This window comes from Parambassis ranga, chromosome 4 (assembly GCF_900634625.1).
Source record: "Parambassis ranga chromosome 4, fParRan2.1, whole genome shotgun sequence".
NCBI lineage: Eukaryota > Metazoa > Chordata > Actinopteri > Ambassidae > Parambassis > Parambassis ranga.
In genome coordinates this window covers 967356-990251 of record NC_041025.1, presented here as the reverse complement: position 1 = coordinate 990251, position 22896 = coordinate 967356, and the positions used below count along the sequence as shown (strand labels likewise).

General features: G+C 40.6%; 1 protein-coding gene across 2 annotated transcripts; it reads left to right on the top strand.

Moving 5' to 3' along the window:
* The first annotated feature begins 236 nt into the window (after positions 1-236).
* On the top strand, positions 237-22322 carry tprg1 (tumor protein p63 regulated 1). 2 transcript variants are annotated; one of them, XM_028404363.1, is made up of 6 exons: positions 237-536; positions 654-883; positions 2050-2141; positions 6564-6740; positions 16280-16433; positions 19089-22322. In XM_028404363.1, exons 2-6 carry the CDS (start codon positions 674-676, stop codon positions 19281-19283), a joined length of 828 nt encoding a protein of 275 aa, XP_028260164.1. In that variant the 5' UTR covers positions 237-536; positions 654-673; the 3' UTR covers positions 19284-22322. The 2 variants fall into 2 exon arrangements, with proteins under 2 accessions (XP_028260164.1, XP_028260162.1); XM_028404361.1 differs by having other exon boundaries at positions 238-883.
* The last annotated feature ends 574 nt before the right edge of the window (positions 22323-22896 follow it).

Below are 22896 nucleotides of genomic sequence, written 5' to 3'. Positions count from 1 at the left end.
TTTAAAAAATAAATAAATAAGTTGTGCTCTGGCAACAATAATCAGTGTTACAATTAAAGGTCTTAACTTCATAGTCATTGCATGAAAAATGAACACAAGCTGCTGAATGTAATAAAAATATAGGTCATGTCACCAATGGGGATCTCTTGGTTGTGTTACGCTGTTAGTTTTTTAGGTTTACACATTAACAAAGAGGAAGTGCTCTGCCACAGTGACAACCCACTTTACTTCATGTACAGAAAACAGAGCGTTTTCTTTTCTTTTCTTAAAGTATTAGCACTGCTGAATTGCAATATTAAATATTCACTCTATAGAGGCCGTGCTGCTGCATCGAGTTTTAAAGCAGGAGGAGGAGGTTAGACAGAAACTGAAATAACTACAAGGGACAAACCAGGAAGTGAATCAGGTCAGAGTGAGGTGTGCTGCTGCTCCTGCTGCCGTCTAAACAAATGTTGGACACGGAACAAGGAAGTTATGCACCTGTTGCTACCTGCCAACACCTCGGCCTCGGAACACCGTGAGCGCAATCACTTCAGGTGAATTCGTCCCGTTCAGGACCGAGCCGGGTTTAAACAGTGCTGACTGAATCTTTGTGAGCGACGCGATTTGTCTGCTTAAAAAGTAACACACCTCAGTTACACATCTTTTTCCAGAGGTGCTGTAAGGCCATACCATGGCAGACACCGAGGAGGACGCAGCGCCCAGCGGAGAGCAGCAGCAGGGGGGCCAGTGTGCCTCCTCTCCCGCGGGCCCAGAGGACTCCCAGCCCGCTGCTGGGCGCGCTGAGGCCGCAGAGGTCCCAGCGCGCCGCTCCCGGTTTGAGGGGCTCTCTGTGGACTCATCCCTGCAGCAGTTTAAAAAGAGGAAGTTCTTCGTGCTGAGGGTAAGAAATTCATTGTTTTCCCTTCACAGTAACTTGCTGCCAGGTTAGAATTTTTGTAATATACAGTATATTAGATCAGATATTACAAAGATGGCCCAGAAGTGGCATTTCAGGTCAGGAGGGAGCTTCAAGCCTTCCATAGATCCATATACTGTATGAGTTGTACAACCCATCTCCTGCCCCCACAGCCTTATCAGAGGTGGTGATTAAACACACAGTATGCCAATAAACAATATGGCTGTGCTGATAGTCCAATCCAGCCAATATGAGTCTTCTTCAATATGACTGTAAACTCACATTTTTTTGTTTTTTTGTCAGATTGTTTTGTTTTTGTTATAATTAAAAATCGAAAACTAAAAAAAAGTCTGCAGGTCTTATACAGTGCACTCTGTTTGACCAGCTCTTCAGATGTATCTAGAACTATCAGGCTCCAGAAGAGTCTGTGAATATAAGATCCCACAAATTTCAGAACATGTGACAGAAAAAAAACCAAAGTCATGGATTCCAAGCTCTCAGTGTACCAATGTTTATTTTGACAGCAGATTTAGTTTTAGTTATAGAGTGATTTCAGTTTTTACATTTCATTTTTTCTTGTTTTTTTTCAAAACTGTAAAACAAATATTATTAACATGACAAAGGTACTATTTATGCAGTGCATATAGCAGGCCTATTGTATTGGATTACAATGGCAAGTCAGTCACACATCCCATGTTGCCAGGCCTGCTCAGCACAAGGCTCAGATTACAGTAAGACTGTCAGGAGCCCTCAGAATGAACTCCTAATCTTTTTAAGTTCTCCAACTTGGCATTGAAATAATAAAACATAAAGTGCAAGGATAGAATAGCAGTAGAAGACAGAGGAGCTCACATCTGACAGTCTGAATGTGTTATGTATTATGCACTGAAGGTTTCCCCTGTGTGTTCAGATACCTGAGTTGCTCAGATTTCTACACAGTCAGCTTTTTTTCATATGCAGTCAGTCTCACATGCCCAGGCTTCGTGTTTTTGTTTGTTGTTTTTTTTGTCTGACACACAGACACGCTGACATTTTACCAGTCCCAGCTGCACATCGGCTTCAAAGATTACCCCTTAAGCTTTCTGTGCACACGTTGTGATTGTCACAATGGCAAATTAGAAAGTGACACCCATGCTCTTCTGTCTCTGCAGCCCGGCACGCTGAATCAGGCCATCAAAGACATCGAAGCTCTGGTGAATAAGGAGGTAGACGGCAGCATTCACAGCGTTTGGCTGATGTCAGAGTGAGTTCAATAGACCATGTTCACTTATACAGTTTTCTGTTTGTGTCATCTTCCTGTGTCACGTGTGCCTGGTAAAAACCTTCGACAGATTTTGGTAACACTAAACCTTATTCCACTTTGTATGAAGGAGCCAGACTATGTGACATAATGTTGACATAATCACCTACAATGAAATCGAAACAACAGTGTTCTTTGGAAGTATTACAGCATGGCCATGAGAATACTGATGTCTGATCAGCTGCAGCAATTTGAATTTTTTTTTTCTGTGATGAACAAACTGCTGCTCAACCACTGTGGATGTTGCTCTGATCACAGGGAGGATTACATCCAGTCTAGTATGATTTCAGTCAACATTCTGCAAAACATTGCTTTATTTAGTGTCACTGTTCAGTGAGCTGGTCTTGATAGCAAATTTAACCTCTGTTGGTTACAGTGTTAATTTTGGCAGCAATTTCTGATTTAGTTTTTATTTTAGTCTTGTGACTAAAATGTCATTTGATTTTAGTCACGTTTTAGTCATCAACATTTTTAAAGTTTTAGTCTAGTTTTAGTCGACTAAATATCAAATAATTTTAGTCGACTAAATCTGCCGTGGATTTAGTCGACTAAAATTCTATGATATATATTTTTCATGAAATATTTAAGGTTTGATTGTGCAATAAAACAGGCACAGCTTTAACTTGTGTTATTTGAAACAAACATCTCTTTATTTAATTGCTATGACCTTTTCACAAAAGCAGCAGTGAACAGTGAGCTGCTCTCCCTGAACACACTGTTCAGTCATGACCTTCTTCATGAATCCTCCATAACTACAGCAAAACACTTCAGTGACTTAGAAACAGTCACATGCTGTAAAACCATCAGCAGCGGTGTCTTCATTTATAGATTTTGTCACGTGTATCTTTGAACGGAAGTTAAGACGACTCGTCTGCAAATGTCGCTTCAGGTTTATTGTTTTTACCGCTGATAGTCGCTCCGCACGGTTTGTAAACCGTCTTGATTGTCTTGAAATTAAACGTGTCCGTGTGTCTGTTCTCCTGTGTTGTGTGACCATGCATGAGTACGCCTTCTTCCAGCATCGCGGCGCAACGTCCTTACACAGAGAGAGCACTTCTGATTGGCTCTCTGCCGCCGTCTCCTGATTCGTCCCTCCCTTTCCACAAACAAAATTTGCTCTGATTGGATCTCGTCTCCATCAATAATTTCGTCTCGTTTTTATTCGTTGACGAAAGTGTCAATCCATTTCGTCTTCGTTTTTGGCACCGTGCGTTAGTTTTTATTTAGTTATCGTCTCGTTTTTATCAGCAAAAAAAGGTCGTTAACGAAAACTATGACGAAAATGATTCGTCAACAAAATTAACACTGGTTGGTTATAATGAGCACTTATATAAATACTAGTAGATAGTAGATAGTAGATACTATAATGTTGTATCAAAAATGTTGACCTATGGAGTGTTGTCCTGAGATGAGATGAGTCCTGACCTGGTAAAGCTTTAGCATTTTAGCCAAAATACACCATCCGTTTGTGCTATATTGAGCTGTTTCACACAAACACACTCCTGGAAATGTGTTCTGTGAGGAGCTACTGTATAAATAATACTTTATTTATATATAAATGTTTTTTTCTTATGATGTGTGGTGGGTTTGCCTCAGTTCATCTATGGCTAATCAGCTGTTTTAATTAACAACAACATCATAATAAATAATAAGATATTTATACACAAGGCTCAAAATGTTCACTACGTAGACTCTTTGCAAAGCCATGACCCTTTGTTGTTAGCTGCTATTGGAAGATATCACCCACAGTATCACTAAGTGACATCTTAAGTAACATACAAAATCAGTATCTTGTCGATGATGCTGAGAGAGGGATCTGTTCAGGATGACAGACTTAATCTGACATCAGACTAAAGATGACAGCGGTGAAAGCTTACAGAGTACAGTCATTACATTTCAGTCAAAACATAAGACTATGATACACTGTTCCTCTTTTCTGCTTAAGATTATAATTTGTCACAAAACAGTTAACAAATAACTAAGAAAAAACATGTTTCCTTACCTGTATATACACTTGTTATTTAGTGTTAGAAGGTTTTCACTTGGTAGTATTGATGCGATATAAATGTGAAGTGAGTTTACAGTATCATGTGCTCCTCATCCATAATCCATCATTAACATATGTACTGTGTGAATGTAGTGACCTGCTGCCCACAGGGAGACAGTGGCTGTCGATTATTCCACACATGTACCACATAATGTGCAGGCTCATGATTCTTCATTGAATTCAGACATCTGCATTAAGGTTTCTCTTAGATATCAATGTGCCAGTTGAAGCTGCAACTCCTCGAATGTCCCTTAGGTCTAACACAGAGAAAAATAAAGTGACTGCAGGGCCAAGTGCACTTGTCAGGTTGTATCACTCTTGCACAAGCTTTCAGGAAACATTTAAAAGGCTGGCCATGTGAGAATGAATAATACATCCCAATTTATGCAGCTCTATCCAACTCACGTTAATGCCTGCCCTACATTCAGTCTGTTACTTTCGCTGCAGTGGCCGATGTAGGACCAGCAACAGAGAGAGTGCATTACAGTATGTGGCAATCCAGGCACTTTCTCCGACTCCCAGAGGATGGATGGTGACTTACGTCAGAAATTCCTCAAATTTCATTTTGTTAAAAGGAGTAAATGGTCTCGAGCTATATTTTCATTAGTTTTTACTGAAATTATGTTTATAAGAGCCAGAGACAAAAAAGATTATGAACCTAACAGTCAGTTAGCCTGATTTATTAATGCTAGAAAAACTGCATAGCAGCTTTGTTAGCTTTGGCTAAAAAAAACTATACCAGATCATATACTGTAAATGCTCACTAATGTGTCTTACTAAGTGTCTCACAAGCCCACAGTATGTTTGGCATAACTGCTAGCTGAAGCTTAGCCTATAGATATAAAAGATTCTCTCTCACCAAGCTAGTGCCAAGATGTCATGAAAAACCATGTTTTGACAAAACAACCCTGTCAAAGAATGTGCAACATGTCCTGCTGAGGTATTTCCCTTCACTTCTCAGTGTCCACCCACCCACAGTCTGATTCTGGATCTGCAACACCTCCAGACCATGCTCAACATCCGTGCCCAGTGAAGGTTAACTCATTTCATTAGCACAGTCAAAGCTCTCACCCACACCTTTCCCATGATGCCTTGGTTGTTCAGTGAACAGTGTTGTGTCTTTTTTGGCCTACGGCTGCCAGCAGCAATCATGAGTCTTTCACTCTAAGTTGGCCACGTGCACCCAGCTCAGCGGGCTGTAAGAAAGAGTGCCACTCTAAGAGAATCCATGCCACCGTGGATTAGCTGTGTATGCACAGCAGTTAGGCGGTGGAATGTGCATGTGCATGTGTGAGAACTAATGCTTTTATGTAAGGTCAGTGAGCAGAGCCAAAATATTTGGACACATTTTGAGAAAAGAGATAAAAAGACTTAGGTTTGGTTGCTGTAGTGATGTTTCTGTTGACTTTTATTCTTTCTAGGTTTTTGCAGGTAGAATTTAAGAAAATATGTGCATGCTTACTGTGCCAAGGGCTATTTTGGAAATTGCAAACCTTTAACAGCACACATTTGAGTAGCTTTGTGTGTTTTATGTGTTTATTTTCAATCACTTCTCACAAAAGACTCAAATGTGGTTTGTTTCTACATTGGTGGTTCACAACATATGATTTGGGATAAACTGAGGGTTCACAAGAACCATTTAAGCCTCCTTGTAGGTGACAAGAAATACTTACCAAAAATATATCTACTGTTACAGTGACCAATCAGCTCTTTGTTTCATTTGTCTCCAGGGCACAGTATTCCAAAGGACCGTATATGCCCATCTGTTCATTCGCAGGTAGCAAAATTGGTGTGGCCCTCTTGTCAGGCCCCATATAGCATGGAATGATGGCACTGGAGTGGTCCACATCCGTTTGCCACATCTTAGCCACAATTAGGGCCAGACCATAGTCTCATCTCCAAGAGGCCCACATTAAATTTTGACACATTTGTTATTTTACATGTGGGTCACTAGAGGCTCACATCCATTTCATCAGGGCCAGATAAAGGCCACCAGTGCCGTGGGCCACATTCACTTGCTATCTGGGTTGGTAAACTAGTATTATTAATTACATGTTGAAGAAATGCCAAAATCATAAAGCTTATTGCCCTGATGACCAGCCCACCTCGTGGGAGACCAAAGATTAACCCATCATGCACTTGGAAAACAAGTACACTCATTTGTATTGTCTCATTTGTATGATGGGGTGACTTGTAAAAATTTGCTGATATGTTGGGTCATATATATGGAAAATAAATGTTTAGGGTTCACAGCCTTGCAAACAAAACTGGTTCTTAATATTTTCCTTAATCATAACACTACAGTCTGCTCATTTCAGGGTGGACCACTGGAACAATGAAAAGGAGCGGCTTGTTCTCCTTACGGACAGCTCTCTCCTGGTCTTCAAGTATGACTTCATCATGTTCAACTGTGAGCAAATCCAGAGAATCCCACTCAACTTCATAGACCGCATCTCTCACGGCACCTTCAGTTTCCCAAAGCACTCCCTGCTTCAGTAAGTCACCTCAGTTCTCTCAAGCAAACCTTCTGTTTATCCAACCAGCTTGTGCTCAGTAGGTAATTTGTGAGAATTCTAACTCACAAACACCACTTTAAATTTGAAATTTAAATTTGAAACCTTTATTAGTCCCACAATGGGGAAATTGCTTAAGGCAGCCCAGCAAAGAGCACCATACACCAGTGAGTACACTGGAGGCTATGCAGGTAAAGTGTCTTGCCCAAGGACACACAACAGTGACTAGGGAGGAGTTGGAATCGAACCACCAACCTTCCGGTTACTGGACAACCCTGATATACCACTGAACCACCAATGCTTAAATTTGTGGGCTTTAGTTTGTAATTTGCAAATCCAACTCTCTCTAAAACTCTTGAAAACCACAAAAGATGCCTAGTCACATTTTGGCCAGCATCTAATCACTTCATACTGCAGCTCATTTGAATCTAGCATCATACAACACAGTGTCACATTTGAAAAGGCAATGAAAAATGTAAGATGTGTGTGGTGGATCGGTGAAGGGAGCAAACAGGGACAGCAGAGCTGAAGCAGCCATGGCAGCAAGAGGCGTGTGTGTGTGTGAGGTTTTTGGGGGTAAGGAGTGCAGAGCTGTCACTTGGAGCTGTCACTTAACTGATTAGTGGCAAAATTAATGTAGTCCTTTCATCTAAACCTTTTAAAGACGGCTCAGGGGATACCAAACCAACTAAAACTAATTTGATGAATAAAACGTAATGTGCTGTGAAGAGCTTAGAGAGCGCAGCCTTTATTGGAGGTTTTATCTCCGCACATTACATTAAATTATACATAAAATGCTTGTGAAAGCCACCCGGGAGTCCGACAGTAAAGAGATGGTTTCAAATAAGAAAGGCTGGAGCCTCAAACATTTTCTTTTTCTGGATTCATCTTAGCGCCTCCTCCCTTTCTTTCTTTCCCCATCTTTCTCTGAGTCTCTCCCTCAGGAAGTGTCTTTTTTTCTCACCTCGGTCATTATGTCTTATTTTTAGCAGAAACTGATCTGCAGTAAAGTTTATGTATATATGGAAATGAGCTTACTGTTCAGAACACCAAACTTTGATCCCACGTCATAAAATCAATCTGAGAGGAAGAACTAAAAGGCCGAGGAGATTAGCTGCTATGGTAAGGACACATACATCCATTATTTTATTATTCTTAGAGATGAAGGACGCCTTTTGGAAAATGACATATTTGGAAGCAAGAGAGAAATGAAGGATAATTAAAACCGCAGCTTCTCATATGGCCACTTGAGGCCCCAATGATATGAGACTTAAAGTTGAGTGACAGGTGGGTGCCATCATGGGTCAGCATCTGCCTTTATGGGATTTTGTAAAGCAGGCCTCTGCTCAGACATCGATGTACAGATCAATCCAGTTTTGTGCTTCCATGCAGCCAATAGCTCTGGCACCTGCTGACAGTACTCACTACAGTGTGTTTTGTTTGAATTAAAGGTGTTGTAACTGCCAATTGTTTAGCTAGCAGCAACAGAACATTTATAATTCTGACTCTATAGTTTGCAAAAATGCAGGTGGCCCCTCCTACCAGTGTCCATCACCATGATGTGACCTATTCTTTTCTTTTTGGCTTTTATGGTCATTAGAAATGCACAACACGTGCAACATCTTGAGTGAGTGGAGTCAGGTAGAGAGGACAGAAGTCTCCTTGCAAACTTTTTATATTACCACTGCAGTAGTCTAAAGTTTGTTGGCAGTTTGTGGCCACAGACTGGCTTGGGGCCCAAAGCAATTTCCTGCCTGGAGGCAAACACCACCATTGGTGTTCAGTCCTAACATGGTCTCCACCCTTTTCCGCAACTCCTTTAGGATGTCTTCAGGAACTACCATGTTGTCCATCTTAATTGCCTTAATTACCGATCATTTAGAACTACATTTAGAGTTACCCCTGAAACAAATACACAAGCTAAAAGGGGTGCACTGATGTAAATACCTTCATAAATACACTGTATACACTATGCAGTTGCATAGTGCTGCTATGGTTTGAGCTTACAACCCAAGGTTGCATTAACTTTGAATGTGTTTGTAGATTCCCATGCAACAACATCACATTATATGTAAGTATATATATATGTATATATAGTATATATACATATACTATATATGTATATATAGTATATATATAGTATCTGGTAGAAAATTCAATGAGCTTATCAGCCCTGGTAATATGATGACATGTTTAGTTGTTTTGTTCAGTGAGGGCAGCTGGTTTTGTATTACTGTTCACACTGATGTGCGTGGCTGTCAAGGGAGCTGCAGCCTGATTTGCCTGCTGACAGTTGTCATCTGACCACTTGATGTCAGTGTGCACCCTCTGTAGAGAACATTCAGGCAGCACGCCGCATCACATTTCTTCATCCGTTTGATGTCATCATAGATGATGGGAACTGTCAGTGTTACAGCTTTAGAAGCTTCCTGGCCACAGTAAGGCAGCGAATTGTTCTAAATGCACCATGATCGTAGATATTCTGTTTCCAGCCTATTTTGCTCAGACTTCATGCAGTGTTTGATTGTATCATTGCTCCTTGATTTCACATTTTTAGTCTTTGAGAAGACATACAAGTCAAAAACTGTATTTTTGACCTCAAGTTTTCCCAGAGCATATTTTTCATAACCAAGAATACCAAAGTCAAACTCACTCTCCCTATAGAGCTGTGTAGATGTGTGTGTATGTAAGAACTACACCAACCTTTGATAATGCCAATACAATCTGCTGTAAAGGGAGTGTCAGTATTTTTAGTCCTGATTATTTTGTTTTCATCGCACATTCTCCAGGTGCACCCATGGAGAAAAAGCTGAGTATATTCAGTATCTATTCAGCATCTGTGGGGAGAGATGTGTTTTAAGTGCCTTCTTTCCAAACTGTCTAGACAATCTAATTACCCTGCACGCCATCTTTTTTTTTATTTCTGTCTGAAAGAGTTGGGTGTGGAGGTTTTAAGAAATCCCAGTAGAGGCTACTTTAGTAAGTGTTGCTTGAAATATATATTTATAGGGGAGATACAGTTTTTGTATCTGATCAGATACAGCTTCAAGCCTTCAGAGTTAGTGATGTCTTATGAAATCCCCTCTTGAACAACTTTAAATTGTTGTATTAAATACAATTCCTCCTTATTTGGTCAACTGTTAAGTGAGCTCACCAACTAATGTTTCACAAGACAAACAGGGTGTCAAACGTGGTGTGTCCGATAGTTTAGGTACAATCCACCGCCTCGCATTCTGCGGTGTTTACGACCACACCTGTGCAAACCAAAGCAGCTCACACATTCAACAGCAGAGGGCAGTCAGCACAAAGTAGCTCCTTAAGACGTCATCATGGTAACCTGCAGCTGGATACATTATTATGAGCATTTAGTGAGTCACAGCTGCTGCGATGTTAAGCAGCCATGTTTATTGAAAAATCTAAAACTCATTTAACCTTAAGAACGTTGAAGCGGTATATTTAAAAAAAATCCCAGTCTGTGAGAGGTTGTGGGGTCACCTTTGACAGGTTGATGGTCCATTGAAAATAGATATTATACTCGAGAGGGATGCTGCCTGTCATTCAGACCAAAGTACTGTTTTATCCCGATTGCTGCACAAACATGCTGGCTAACACTCAGCCAGTGCTAAATATGGGAAAAGAATGTACTGACCTTGCATGGCTAAGTCAAGCATGGGTTGAACGTTCAACTTAAGGTTAAGTCTTCCAGCATGGATGAAACAAAATATTGATGTTCATATGACTTTTGTTTTACCACAAGCCCCTTTCACCAGGCCTGCTAACTGTGCAAAACTTTCAGCCTCCACTTTAGATGGATAGATGGATGTTTCACCAAGTTGTTTTTCTTTACTTGTGTATGTTTACTGTGTGTAATGTTTGTTGATAGTTGTTACAGACCGTTGGGACTTCCATAGACTGTACACAGAAGATATGAGCACTGACAGATTAAAGGAATTGCATTGATCTGGTCATCATGACATCATCATGTCAGCGGGTGAGATACTGTATATCAGGCAGCAGTTGGACAACAACATGAAAATGTTGAAAGATGGCTAGATGACTTGATCAGAGCGTGTCCAAAACTGCAGCTCTGTGGGGTGTTTCTGGTCTGCAGTGCTCAGACAAGGTCCAGAAAAAGTGACAGTCATAGACAGGCAAGGCTAATTGATTCAATTTGATTCTTTACGTTTTTGTTCCGAATTGAATTGATTCTTTGACGTCTCGGCTGTGTGTGTGCTTACCTGGGGAACACATGACACCATGATGCACTATGGCAAGACGATGAGCCAGTGGAGCCGGTGTGATGCTTGGGGTGATGTTCTGCTGGGAAAACTTTGGTCCTGACATTCATGTGGCAGTTGCTCTGCAACAATGGTCCAGAAATGCTTTGAGGATCACAACAATAAGTACAAGGTGTTACCTTGGCCTCCAAAGTCCACATCTCAATCCAACCATATCCAGGACTTAGAATATCAGCTGCTAATGTCTTGGTGCCAGATACAACTTCAGAAGCCGAGCGGACTCAATACGTCGGGGCTGTTTCGGCAGAAAAAGGGTGACCTACACAATCTTACATAGGTGCTCATAATGTTAGGGCTGTAAAATTACATGGACAACACATAAGCACTTGCCCATACTTAGAAATCAGCCACTGGGGGTGATAAACATATTTGGCACTTCCAGAAAGCTTCCACAGAAATAACAAAAACAAGAGAGAAATGATTTCTTTTGTATGGCTGATCAGAAGAGTGTAGCAACAGTCGGTTCAGCAAGGGTTTGTTTTTCAGAAACCACTGTGATAGACCAGTCAGTCTTCTGATTGCTGTTGGTAATCTGCTGCACAAAAAGTGCTGTGCTCGTTTCTTTCTGTTACATAAAACCATCCAGGAAGTCATCTTTGAAACCAGCTTGCAGCAGTCACTATCATAGCATTGGAACCAGTATAACTGCCAGTAGTTCCTTGTTGTTCAGTGATTGGATCAGGCATAAACACATAGCTTGAAGCCTGACTAGATGGATATTTGTGGGATGCAAGCCCTCCTTCCTGTCAACCTTTTCTTATGGCCAAGCTGTGATAGCACTGATAACATCACTTTTGTTCATTTTCTGTCACAAAGCTAACAGAGCTCAGTGTAAGGTTGTCAGTCTAAATATAGATACATTATATATACAGTAAAAAGCCATATTTGCTGTTTAGGGGCATAAGGCAGCAAATTCATCTACCTTCACCTTGTTTCAGGGTTTTGTTTTGTTTGTTATTTTTGTAGCATGTTGCTATAAAATCAGCATCTACAGTAATAAGACTGTAAGTAGCAGGCGTTAGAGACTGCATTAGCAGCTGTATCATAAATAATGTAAATTACTTGTGTGAAGATGAATTGTGTTTATTTTGCTTTGTAGTTTGCAGTCCATCTCCACCTATTCCCTTCCTCTCTTTACATCCTTTCACATGCCAAAAATGCAGCTTGTTGAATGGATACATGCATGGATGGCTGGCAAATCTGCTGGCTGTATTGAGCAATCGGACCAGATTTGTTTGTGCACTCTGAGACAATGTGGGACACTTGCCATGACAACTGGAGCTGGGTCTGATATTTATCTTGCATGTTGACTTATGAATCCGAAGCGCTTGAAAGCCCGGAAAGGAATTTTTTCGTCACTTGCCCTCAAGCTGAGAATACAGTGTTTCTCTTATGCATGTGTGCGTTCTGTGTAAACACGGTGGATTAAGAGAAACATGGAAGGTCAGGGGAGGCTTTCAGTTTCTTTTGCTTTTGCTGTTTCTGTATTTGCGTGGAAGTGAGGGTGCAGTGAAAGTCCAAACCCTGACTCTACCACATAAACACAGTGAAGACTTCCAAGGCCTCTGGCTGAAAAGCCCAGCCCTGCTCTGCCTGTTTGGGCTGGCCCCTCGCTCTGTGATAGCTTAACTGAGGAATTTGCCAAGGCTTTTTTATATCCCCACTGATACTAGGGCAATAGCTGTGCGGCCTTACAAAGTGCAGAGTGTACAGATGTAGCTTCACCATGCTCACCTGCCTTTGCTAAAGTATAATAAATCTCGGGTGTTTTGTCTTTCCTCTTTCTCTCCCAGCACAACATTTGCTCTGTAGGAGTCACACATTGTTCGACAGCAACACAGTCATTTAGAAAGTACTTGTGTAAACAGGGCAGGATGATTACATTATATTGCAGCCCCTCCCTGGGTCCATGACATATCAACAGCTATTGTTTAGCCTCAGGTGTTTGATTCTGCTTGGCAGGAAGTCCTCTGTTGCACAAGGCATGTGGTAAAATGAGCACATCAGTGTGACAGGTCATTAAGAAAATCAGAACACTGTTGGGAAACTGCCTGTGCCCTGATTCACTCTATCTTGTCAACCTTTTATTTTATGCAAACCAGCAGGTACAGAACAGGTAAGGCTTTGCACAACCATCCCTGCCATCATGAGTTACAGCTGTTGGCAGGATCTAAAAATGCATAGCCACGCTTTATGGTCACTGTTTGTATAATTTTACTTGCAAGTAGTCTCTTGAGAGCTGTCAACATTTAACACCAAATAAACCCATCCATGCTACATCAGCAGCAAGCATGTGTGGGTTTAGTGTTGTATACTCCATTGTCATTTTGTAAGGTGTGCAGTAGGTTGATGACTCTTAGGATACAGGAAAGGAAATGATGAAATCCTTATGCAGCAGTGATAATGAGACCAGCTTTTCTTTTACTTTATTACAGTTTCTGGGGTGGGAAGCATCATTAACCAAGGTCTAAATGCACATCGACACATACATCAGCCTGTGTGTTGTCAGAAACCAGTGTCAAACTGATTATTTCCAAAATGAACGCCTTTCATTTGACGTTGTTTACACCAGGATAAATGGTCTACTATAAAGTTGTTCTACTACAAATGTTATTATGTCAGACTGAGAAGCCAAACCTGTCCATGCAGGTTTGTCACACTTCTGTTTTGAATAAACGTTCATCTGGTAGTTGTTTACCTGCTTTATTCAAAGGGATGAACTATGTTCCAATTCAGGATTAAGATGAAGACAAAAGAAAAGCCTGTTTTGTTGTTGCATGATGAAAACATTCTTTAAAAAAATACACCCTTAAAGCCGGAGATGCTGATGCAAAATTAGCTGTGAGTCTATCAGATTTATTGCAACAGAAATGAAGAACAACAGATGCCACTAAACGTTTAGTCATAGACAGACTGAAATTGCAATACTCAAAAATCTTATAGAAATGTTGCTTTTTAATAAAAGATATGGTTTGGTACCAGCACAGCTGTCAGTATGTAACCAGTCAACACTTTCATTCAATTCAGTTTTATTTGTACTGCATGTTTTACAGCCAGGATTGTTTCTTAACAATTTACAAACACCAAGAGCCTGACCAGTAGCAAGGAAGTGTTGCCCGTCCCCTTTAATGGGAAGAAGCCTTGAGCAGGAACCCGCTCATAAGGTGGAATCCTCCTGCTGTTAGCTGGCTGGGACAAGAAGGGAGAAATAACAAGACAGGTTTGATGAAGGTTTAAGGGATGTAGGCAAGCATCACACATGTTCTGTCAATCAATCTGACAAAACAAATATGCAAAGTGACAGTCTGCTGTAAATTCTTTTTTGAATCTTCTTGAACTGAGGGAACATTGTGATCACAAAATGGGATCACACCAGGGATTCCAGGCCAAGGCTAGCTTGTTAGCATGCTAACGCTGACACAATACCTAGATGTCTGAGTCATAGTTACCGTAAATGTCACAGCAGTCACTTCTTCACATGCTGTGGATAACATTTTTTTAAACAAAAGTTAATCCCTTTAAAGGCACCTATCATCTCAACATCTAATCCTGCCGCACAGATCATTTCTGTCAGCACTGATACTACTAGCTGGTGGAGTGTGTAATGAATACATTCATCATACATTTGTTTTTGTTTTTTTTCTTGTGTGGCTCTCAGCTCTCTTTGATCATGTTGTCTGATGAAACCTATCTTTAATTAACTTAATGCTACTGAGTTCATTTTTGTCCTAATCAGTCAGTAGTGTTGTCTCTTGCTGATGCACTTTATCTTTAGAGAGATCTCTTCCTCCCTGCATTGCATGAGAATTTATTTAACAAAGCGGAACAGCCCATCACTTTCATCCAGCTCACCTGGCAGACCAATCCACAGCCCTGCCTGTGACTGATGCCGCTTATCAGAGAGAGAGAATTTCTAGTGAATTCTCCTGAAATGTCATTTATTATTGGGAGTATTCCTTCCAGCTTAAAGCAAAACATCTACATTTGGTGTTTGTTCAAGTATGGATGTTTAAATCTAGACTGAAAGGGACTGTTCTTATTAAACATTTTATTTATTTATTTATTGAAATTTAATGACTGCATCTATGTTTATTTTTGGTTTATTGTTGGAAATTAGGCTAGCTACACACTGGAGGTTTGTCTAGTCTTAATTTAAAAACAGGGACAGTTAAAAACAAAAAGCTTTTGTTTGTGGTGACAGTTTTGCCTTGAAACTCAAAGAAATGTGCGTGTTTAAACGCATAATCAACCATAAAGTTCTGATCAACTTTCTCTGCTTGCTGTTAAATATTTTGCATGAGACATTGTCTCTTTTGGTTGTTGCCATGTTTGTGAGCCGTAAAATCACGCAATGTCTGTCTGACCTATAGTCATACATGTCAAGCTTCTTTGATATTTACAATTTGACATGAAGATGGCTCCAACTTGATCAGTAGCAGCAATTATTTTACAGTTATTTTACAAATAATTGGTTGTTGGGTGGAGGTAAAACCAGGCACATAGTAGGGCAGATGATCTTGTAGCATGAAGCCAGTGTGAGGGTTTCAAAAGAGGCTGATTTGAAGTCAGTTTGACTCTGTTACAGATGCCGTAGTATTTCAGCATGACACTCCATTTGATGCACAGATAGTAATTGTAAAGATCTTTACATGTAGATCGGAGCTGGAGTCTAAAGACGGGATCTGTGAGTGTTCAGAGGTCTGTTTGTTCTCAGTCATCTGAGGTTTCATAAGGCTGAGGAAAAATATGACCCTGGGGCTTTTTCATTAAAACCTACAGTATTTACTTGAAAATGACTAAAGGAGAAAGAGAATATGATGAACCCACTGTAGATTACCTCTAAGCCTAGTAAACATGAGATTTTCTTCACATTAAGGATTTGCCCTGAGGACAGATTAGTGCCATTTTCTTTCATTATTCTAACGCTGTTACCATGCAACCAACATGGCTGGTTGTCCCCTTTGGGGAAATAATGGGAACAAAATGATCCATGAAAATGTAGAAATGTTTAAATCAGAAGGGATACTGTGTGTTTGTAAGGTGAAGACAAGGATTGAATTATTGGGCTGTCAAACACGTGAATGATATTGTGTTATTTTATTCCGCCCTAAGAATAATACATTGTTTCAGCTTTTGCAATATGAAAATGAAATGTTAACATGTAAAACATTTGGATGTGGCTAAGAGTAGAAGTGTCATGCTTGTGTTTGTGTCTGGTTTCAGGAGAGAGGGGGAGGGTGTGCGGGTCTTCTGGGACCGTCTGAGAGAGCCATCCTTCACCTCCAAGTGGAACCCCTTCGCCACTGACTTCCCCTTCATCACCTTCACCGCCCACCCCGTTAGCAACATCAATGAGTCGTTTGCTGCTCTCTCCAATGTAAGTTATCATAAGTGATGATTATACAGCCTGTTTTAAAGGTTCAGTTCACACCCCCTACTACTGACTTCAAACCAGAGTGGTTTTTTTGTTTTTATTGTTGCAGAGATGAGATGACAAAATCTAATTGCAGTGAAGGTGAAGAAATTTCTTTCCTAGAAACAATATCCTGGTTGCTGAGAATATGCCAAACTCTAATCCAGGTGGTGTGTGCTCTACTGAAAACAAGAGAACTTTTATTACTGAAAGGAACACAGTGTGACGAGTTTCATCATGTGGTTTGAGTCTACTGGAATCAAGCATGAGATGGTATTCATGTGTAATCAATCATTTTCCAACAACATCAACATTTTAACACTCAGAACTGACACAGTGGTACCAGACACTGCTCAGAAACTAAAGGGAGCACTAAAATAACTTATCCTAGATCTCAATGAATGACATATTTCAGTTGAAAATCTTCATTCATTACATAGTGGAATATGTTGAGAACAAAATAGCATAAAAATGATCAATGTAAATAAAAATTATTAACCCATGGAGTCTGTTTCTGACAGTCTGAGCAGAAACATGCATATTAGTGGTGGTGCTGCTGGAGGTCATGTTGCAGGGCTCTGGCAGTGCTCCTCCTGCTCCTCCCTGCACAAAGGAGGAGGTAGCGGTCTTGCTGCTGGGTTGTTGTCCTCCTACAGCCCCCTCCACGTCTCCTGGTGTACTGGCCTGTCTCCTGGTGTCTCCTCCATGCTCTGGACACTGTGCTGACAGACACAGCAAACCTTCTTGCCACAGCTCTCATTGATGTTCCATCCTGGATGAGCTGCACTACCTGAGCAGCTTGTGTGGGTTGTAGACACCGCCTCATGCTACCTCTAGGGGTGAGAGCACTGACACAATGCAAAGGTGACTAAAACATCAGGCAGAAAGGATGAGAGCAGAGAAGTGGTCTGTGGTCAGCACCTGCAGAGCCTCTCCTTTATAGGGCTGTCTTGATAACTGCCTCTCATTTCCACCTGTTGTCTGTTCCATTTGCACAACAGCAGCTGAAACTGATTCACAATCAGTGTTGATCCTACCTGGACAGGCTGACTTCACAGAAGTGTGACTGACGGAGTTACATTGTGTTCTTTAAGTGTTCCCTTTATTTTTTTGAGCAGTGTACATGGTCTACATGATCCTTTTTACGTTTTGAAACATATTCAACCATAAAATGTTCATATTACAAGCTGGATTTTGGGTGTTTTTGCTAGCTGGTTTCACTTAATGCCTAACTAGCAAACTGCTAGCAAAAGGTCTCCATTACCCAAGCTGACCCTTTCTCAATAATGCAGTCTTAAAAATGTAACTGCAAAAACAGCTGAACAGCTTAAATCAAACATCCTGTCCCAATCACCCAAATGTTAAGAAAAAAAGGTTTTGGGGCAATTTTCACAATTTGCTATGTAACTCCTTCTTGGACTAAAACCATCTTTCTTCGTTCCACAGCAGTTTTTTCAGCAGTGTATAATAAATACAACCCAACCAGCACTCCAAATGCCTGTGCTGACAGATCTGATTAGTGTTTCATATCCATAACAGCACAGTAAGATGTGTTTGCAAAAGTCACACAGGAATTTCAATAGCACTGAGATACATGGGCAATTATTGCAGTTGTAGTCAGCAAGGCTTTGTTTCATGTTGTGTCATACTTATCAGTGTGCTGGTTCTGATGTCATGCTGAGTAAGACACAGGGGAACGTACATGTGCTAAGAGTGTGATACAGGCGGGGCCCTCGTTATTGTGTGACTCTGATATAATGTGCCAATTAGCCTTACGTTTTCATCATCACCTGCAAAAAGGAATGAATAAATGGACAGGTTGTTAGCATAAGACTCAGGCCTGTAACCACAGTCTAACCTTTAACAATCCAAACTCTAAACTGTTGATTTGCTCTCTGTGTGAGTCCATGCACAGCACTGTCTCCTAGCTGCTAGTGTGTGGGGCTATTTTGGATTAGCTCTTTTCATTCATTGTATACTGGTTGTATATATTTTGATGGTTACAAATAGCTCTTGGGTTATTTAGCATGCTGTCAGACTGAGTCCTTTGAAATATCAATGGTTGAATAAATGTTTAAAAATACCAACTCAAGAATAAATTTGCTGCTTTTGAAGTTGCAGCAGTGTTTTATGCAGCTCAGTTTAGACTGCATCAGTTCTTTTGTTTCTGGGGTGAGAAGCTTCAAAGGAGATGCAGCACCCACACATTACCCCATTAGGCATGTCTTTATGCAGGTAGGAGTCATCAATGAAAGTGACTGTCACAACCAGGAATTAGATTCTAACTTTGCAACAGGTTTGCTTCACATGAAGCTGTTGTTTTTGAAAAAAAGGAAGAAGGAGCTTTTAAGAATGCTGCATCTTGTTAGCCCTGCTCAATATGTTAACAGTAACTGTGAGTAAATAAATGAGGAAATAAAAATGGCTCCTAAAGTTCCATATAAGCAACACAGGTTTGTAGCTGAAGGAATTCCCTTGTGTCAGGTTAAATATGATCGGGGTTATGGTGAAGGGAATGAGATGATTTTATCTATTCTAAATAACATCTACAAACAATAAAGAATGTTGTCTGAGTATTCTCTGACCGTGGTTCTGATCCTCCTCCTCATTTGTCCACAGCTTCATAACTTTCGTGAGCAGCTGAAGGATGCAGCGCAGAAAGTCCACATTATGAAGCCGGTTCCTGGGAAGGCCAATGGTGTTCTGGTGCTGAACCAGCAGATCCACATCGAGGCCTATGTGGGGGCTATGTCTTTCCTTGGGAACCAGAACAAACTGGGCTATTGTATGGCTCGAGGAAACGTTGGCTTCTAAACTCTGTCATTGTTTGGCTCTTGTTTGCTCTAAGTTATACGTCTTAAATTCATTTTACGTTTTTTTACAGGAAGAATTGAGTTGAATTAAGATCAACCAAAACTTTTGGGTTTGCTCCTGTCCCACCTGTTCCTGTGTGAGGTTTGAACAACTGTATGTTCGCCCCCATTGCTTACTACCAGTGTGTGGTGTCTGAGTACTCAGGAATATCCACATTTCAACACCGCTCTTGACTGGATGATGGATCCCCCGCTGCTCTCAAGGAGCTTTGTATTTGCTACTCAGTGATATGGTAATTCAACTCTTTCGCAACAGGACTCCTTTCTTCCTCCCCCGGTGTCTGTGCTAAATGCTCATACCCATGCCATTCAGTTCCTTAGAGATTCACTGGAGCATAGGGGCACATGTGTCAGCGCAGTTTTGTCATTAATAGTGTATTTTTACAGTGGTGAAAATTCTCCTTGATTTGTGATTCAGGCACCATGTGGTGCTGTGCAGTGTGATTGTCTCACCAGCCTGCAACAGATAAAAAACATAGGCTTACATATTTTGTTTTCTTTTCCTTTGTAGTGGAATAAGCTTCCACACACATCACATTTTACCACACAGCTTTTGTTCTTGAGGTGTTTCTTCCCCTTTATTCAATATCTAGACAGATACTGCAGGAAATGTAAGGATCCTCACTATTTAAATGCATTGAAATTAAAAAATAGACATTAGTTAAAACTATTCGTTTTTAAGCTTAAAATCCGTCCAGTTTAAGCAAGCTAAGATTAGTGCAGCCAGAGATGGCTCAGCCACATATCTTCCAAATGTATGAACACAAAAAAAATGTTTGGAGGCACTTAATGATGGTGTATGGGTTTGTCATACACATTTTTGACATGCTAAATTTAGCTATAACCTCAACATGTTTTGCGTGTTGTCATGCCTCTCTTGCTGTCACGCCTCTGAGCCGCCATCAGGTGGACCAAGCACTGTAAATGACCCTGCCAGCACACTGTACCCCTTCTACAGAAAACATTAGTGGACACCAGGCACACCTCTGATCACGCTTCATTGTACGTTTCTGTGAATAAGCACAGGGCAAAAAGGAAGGTGTATTTACTTTAGCAAGTTAGGTTATGAGCTGATCTTAGTGTCGGCACATATCAGCCGATGACAATTCCTGACAAAAATAATGTTACCAAACTGACATAAACACTTTATACAAATTACAAATAGAATCTACAAGCATACACATGTGAAAAAGAATTGTATGTAAACCGAGGCACCTAAATCAGACAGGAAGAGCATTATTTTATCATATTAGCACTGCTTGTAATGTGCCACTCAAATTCAATGTTTGGAAAACTGTAAAGTGCTTAAAAGCTTGCAGAGTGTTTCCACAAGAGGGCTCTGTCTTATGTAGCCCACCAGCAACAACTACTCTTCCTTTTAAGCCTGACTCTCATTAAGTATAATTAGCTTTAGAGCTGCATTTCTCCTTACAAATTATAGCCTCCTGCATGCGTGGCCAGAATATGTTAACCCTTGCTGCCAGCAATGGCTGTGTATCCTATGCAGTCATGGGCAGCTATTCCTTGAGACATTTGTTCCTGAGTGACAAATACAACGAGACTCTCCCTCTCTCTCTAAGGAATTCTCATCAGGAAACAGGGTTAAGTAGCAAGTGTCTCAGGAATATGCAGCTGTAATTCCACAAAGTAATGCATATGGCTAAGTTCAGCACCTTTAGTATCGTGTATCATAACCTTAGGGGTTGAAGGGGTTAACATGTTTCCTCCCAGAATGAGGACACATCTCTTATCCTGGATCAAGCACTGATGTGGCCTGGAGCAAAGCACCTCATCCATATTTCTGCTCTTTAAGTTGTAAAAGATGTTCAGAAAACAGGATTAACTGCCAGATAAACGAGCGTTCGTAAAGTTGCTCAGCCCCTGAAGACTTCAACGTTCGGGTCACCTGCCCATTAAACGGTGACATCAATCAAGGCATTTTCCAGTGTACGGTAATTCTTTGGTTTGGTTTCCACAGATTACTTTGTGATGTTTGTGATTTTCTTTGCAGATGAAGTTCTGTCAGAACATCAGCTCATTTACTGAGCTCTCAGTGTGATGTGGCTTGCTCTTAATGTCAGGATATAGGAAAAATACAGGCTAGTTTGTGTGCAGTTGTGCATGCAGGAGGCAGCAGGGAGCGTAGGTGTGTTGCTGTGATGATCCATCTTTGTCCTTGGATGATCTTTTTTGCATTAGAGATCATTATGTTCAACCCTCCAGCTACAGCAACTGAATTAAAGCTTTCAAAAGCAAGTCATGGCTGTAATATTACGTTTAGTAAGCGCAAGCACAGAAACGGCAGCACAACATCACAACAAAGACACAACATACAAAAAAAGACACAAAACAACAGATTTACTTAGAGGCAAGACTACAAAACTTAACTCCAATAACAAAAATTACATGTATAGAAGAAGTAATTGACCACAAAGAAAATACAAAAACTAAAGAAAAGTAATTAAAACAGCAACAACAGTAAAACAAGAAACTACAAAATTACCCCCTGAAAAATGACAGGTACGGTGTTTGTGGTTAAGTCTACATAACTCATTTTACACAACATTTGTCACCAAGGAAACAACTTCCTTTGCAACAACAGTGTATTAGAAACAACAACAGAAACAACGCCCACCCACTCGTCTGTGGGCGGGGCTTAAATATGTTCTTACATCCTTGTTGTCAGCAGGCATCTACGTACACTGAACATATAATGTGTTTACAAGGGCGTCCATTTTAATCCAAACCATGACCTACCCGAAAACATAAAGAAAAAGCAACACTCTGTCCCTCATGTGTGAATGGGTTTTGCAATGAACTAAACATGGGATTGTTAAAATTTGCAGCACTAATCTGTAACTGAACGCCTATACTTATACAGGATGTGTATTGTTTCCTCTTCTCCAAAGTCTCAGTTCGGAACCCTAAATGTTGAGACCTTGTTGAGATACTGTATTAAAATAAACACTCCATGATTCAACCTGCAGTAAATACTCCTACTGTACATTTAAACAGCTTTCATCAGTAGCTGTAAACCTGTTTTTACAGTTGCCTACACATTCAGCAACACCCAGATCAACAACATTAGGATTAAGTTGTGTTTCTGGTCACTCACCTTTTGGAAGTGTTTTGATCTTCTGAGCTGCCTAATTAACTGCTAAATGCTTCACTGTTCAGCAGCAACTGTAAATGCACAGACTGTAGAAGTAAGAATGCAAATGAACATTATAGGACTAATAAGTCAAGTTTTGAATAAAAATGCCATTTTATAAGGATTTTAACAACATTTTAACATTCTGTATCCCATTTTGCAATCCACTCACAAGTGCAGTAAGTGTACATCATTACTTTGTCAAAGCAAACCCTGTGGACTCACAAGATAAATGACTTTCAAAGCTAATGATTGCATTCCATTCTGGAAAGGTAGGCTGCTGCCTCGGGCTAGATAATATGGCTTCTCCTTCATTCCAATTATTTTCCACCGGAGGAACATCGCACTAATCAACAAGCAGCTTGAAATCATGGACCAATTCAACTGCACACACCTGTCTGTT

Bases quoted from the DNA above. Each gene is read 5' to 3' on its own strand.
- tprg1 (XM_028404363.1), top strand. From the start codon at position 674: ATGGCAGACACCGAGGAGGACGCAGCGCCCAGCGGAGAGCAGCAGCAG. The intron at 884-2,049 runs GTAAGAAATTCA...CTGTCTCTGCAG, and splicing joins GGAAGTTCTTCGTGCTGAGG to CCCGGCACGCTGAATCAGGC. The intron at 2,142-6,563 runs GTGAGTTCAATA...TGCTCATTTCAG, and splicing joins AGCGTTTGGCTGATGTCAGA to GGTGGACCACTGGAACAATG.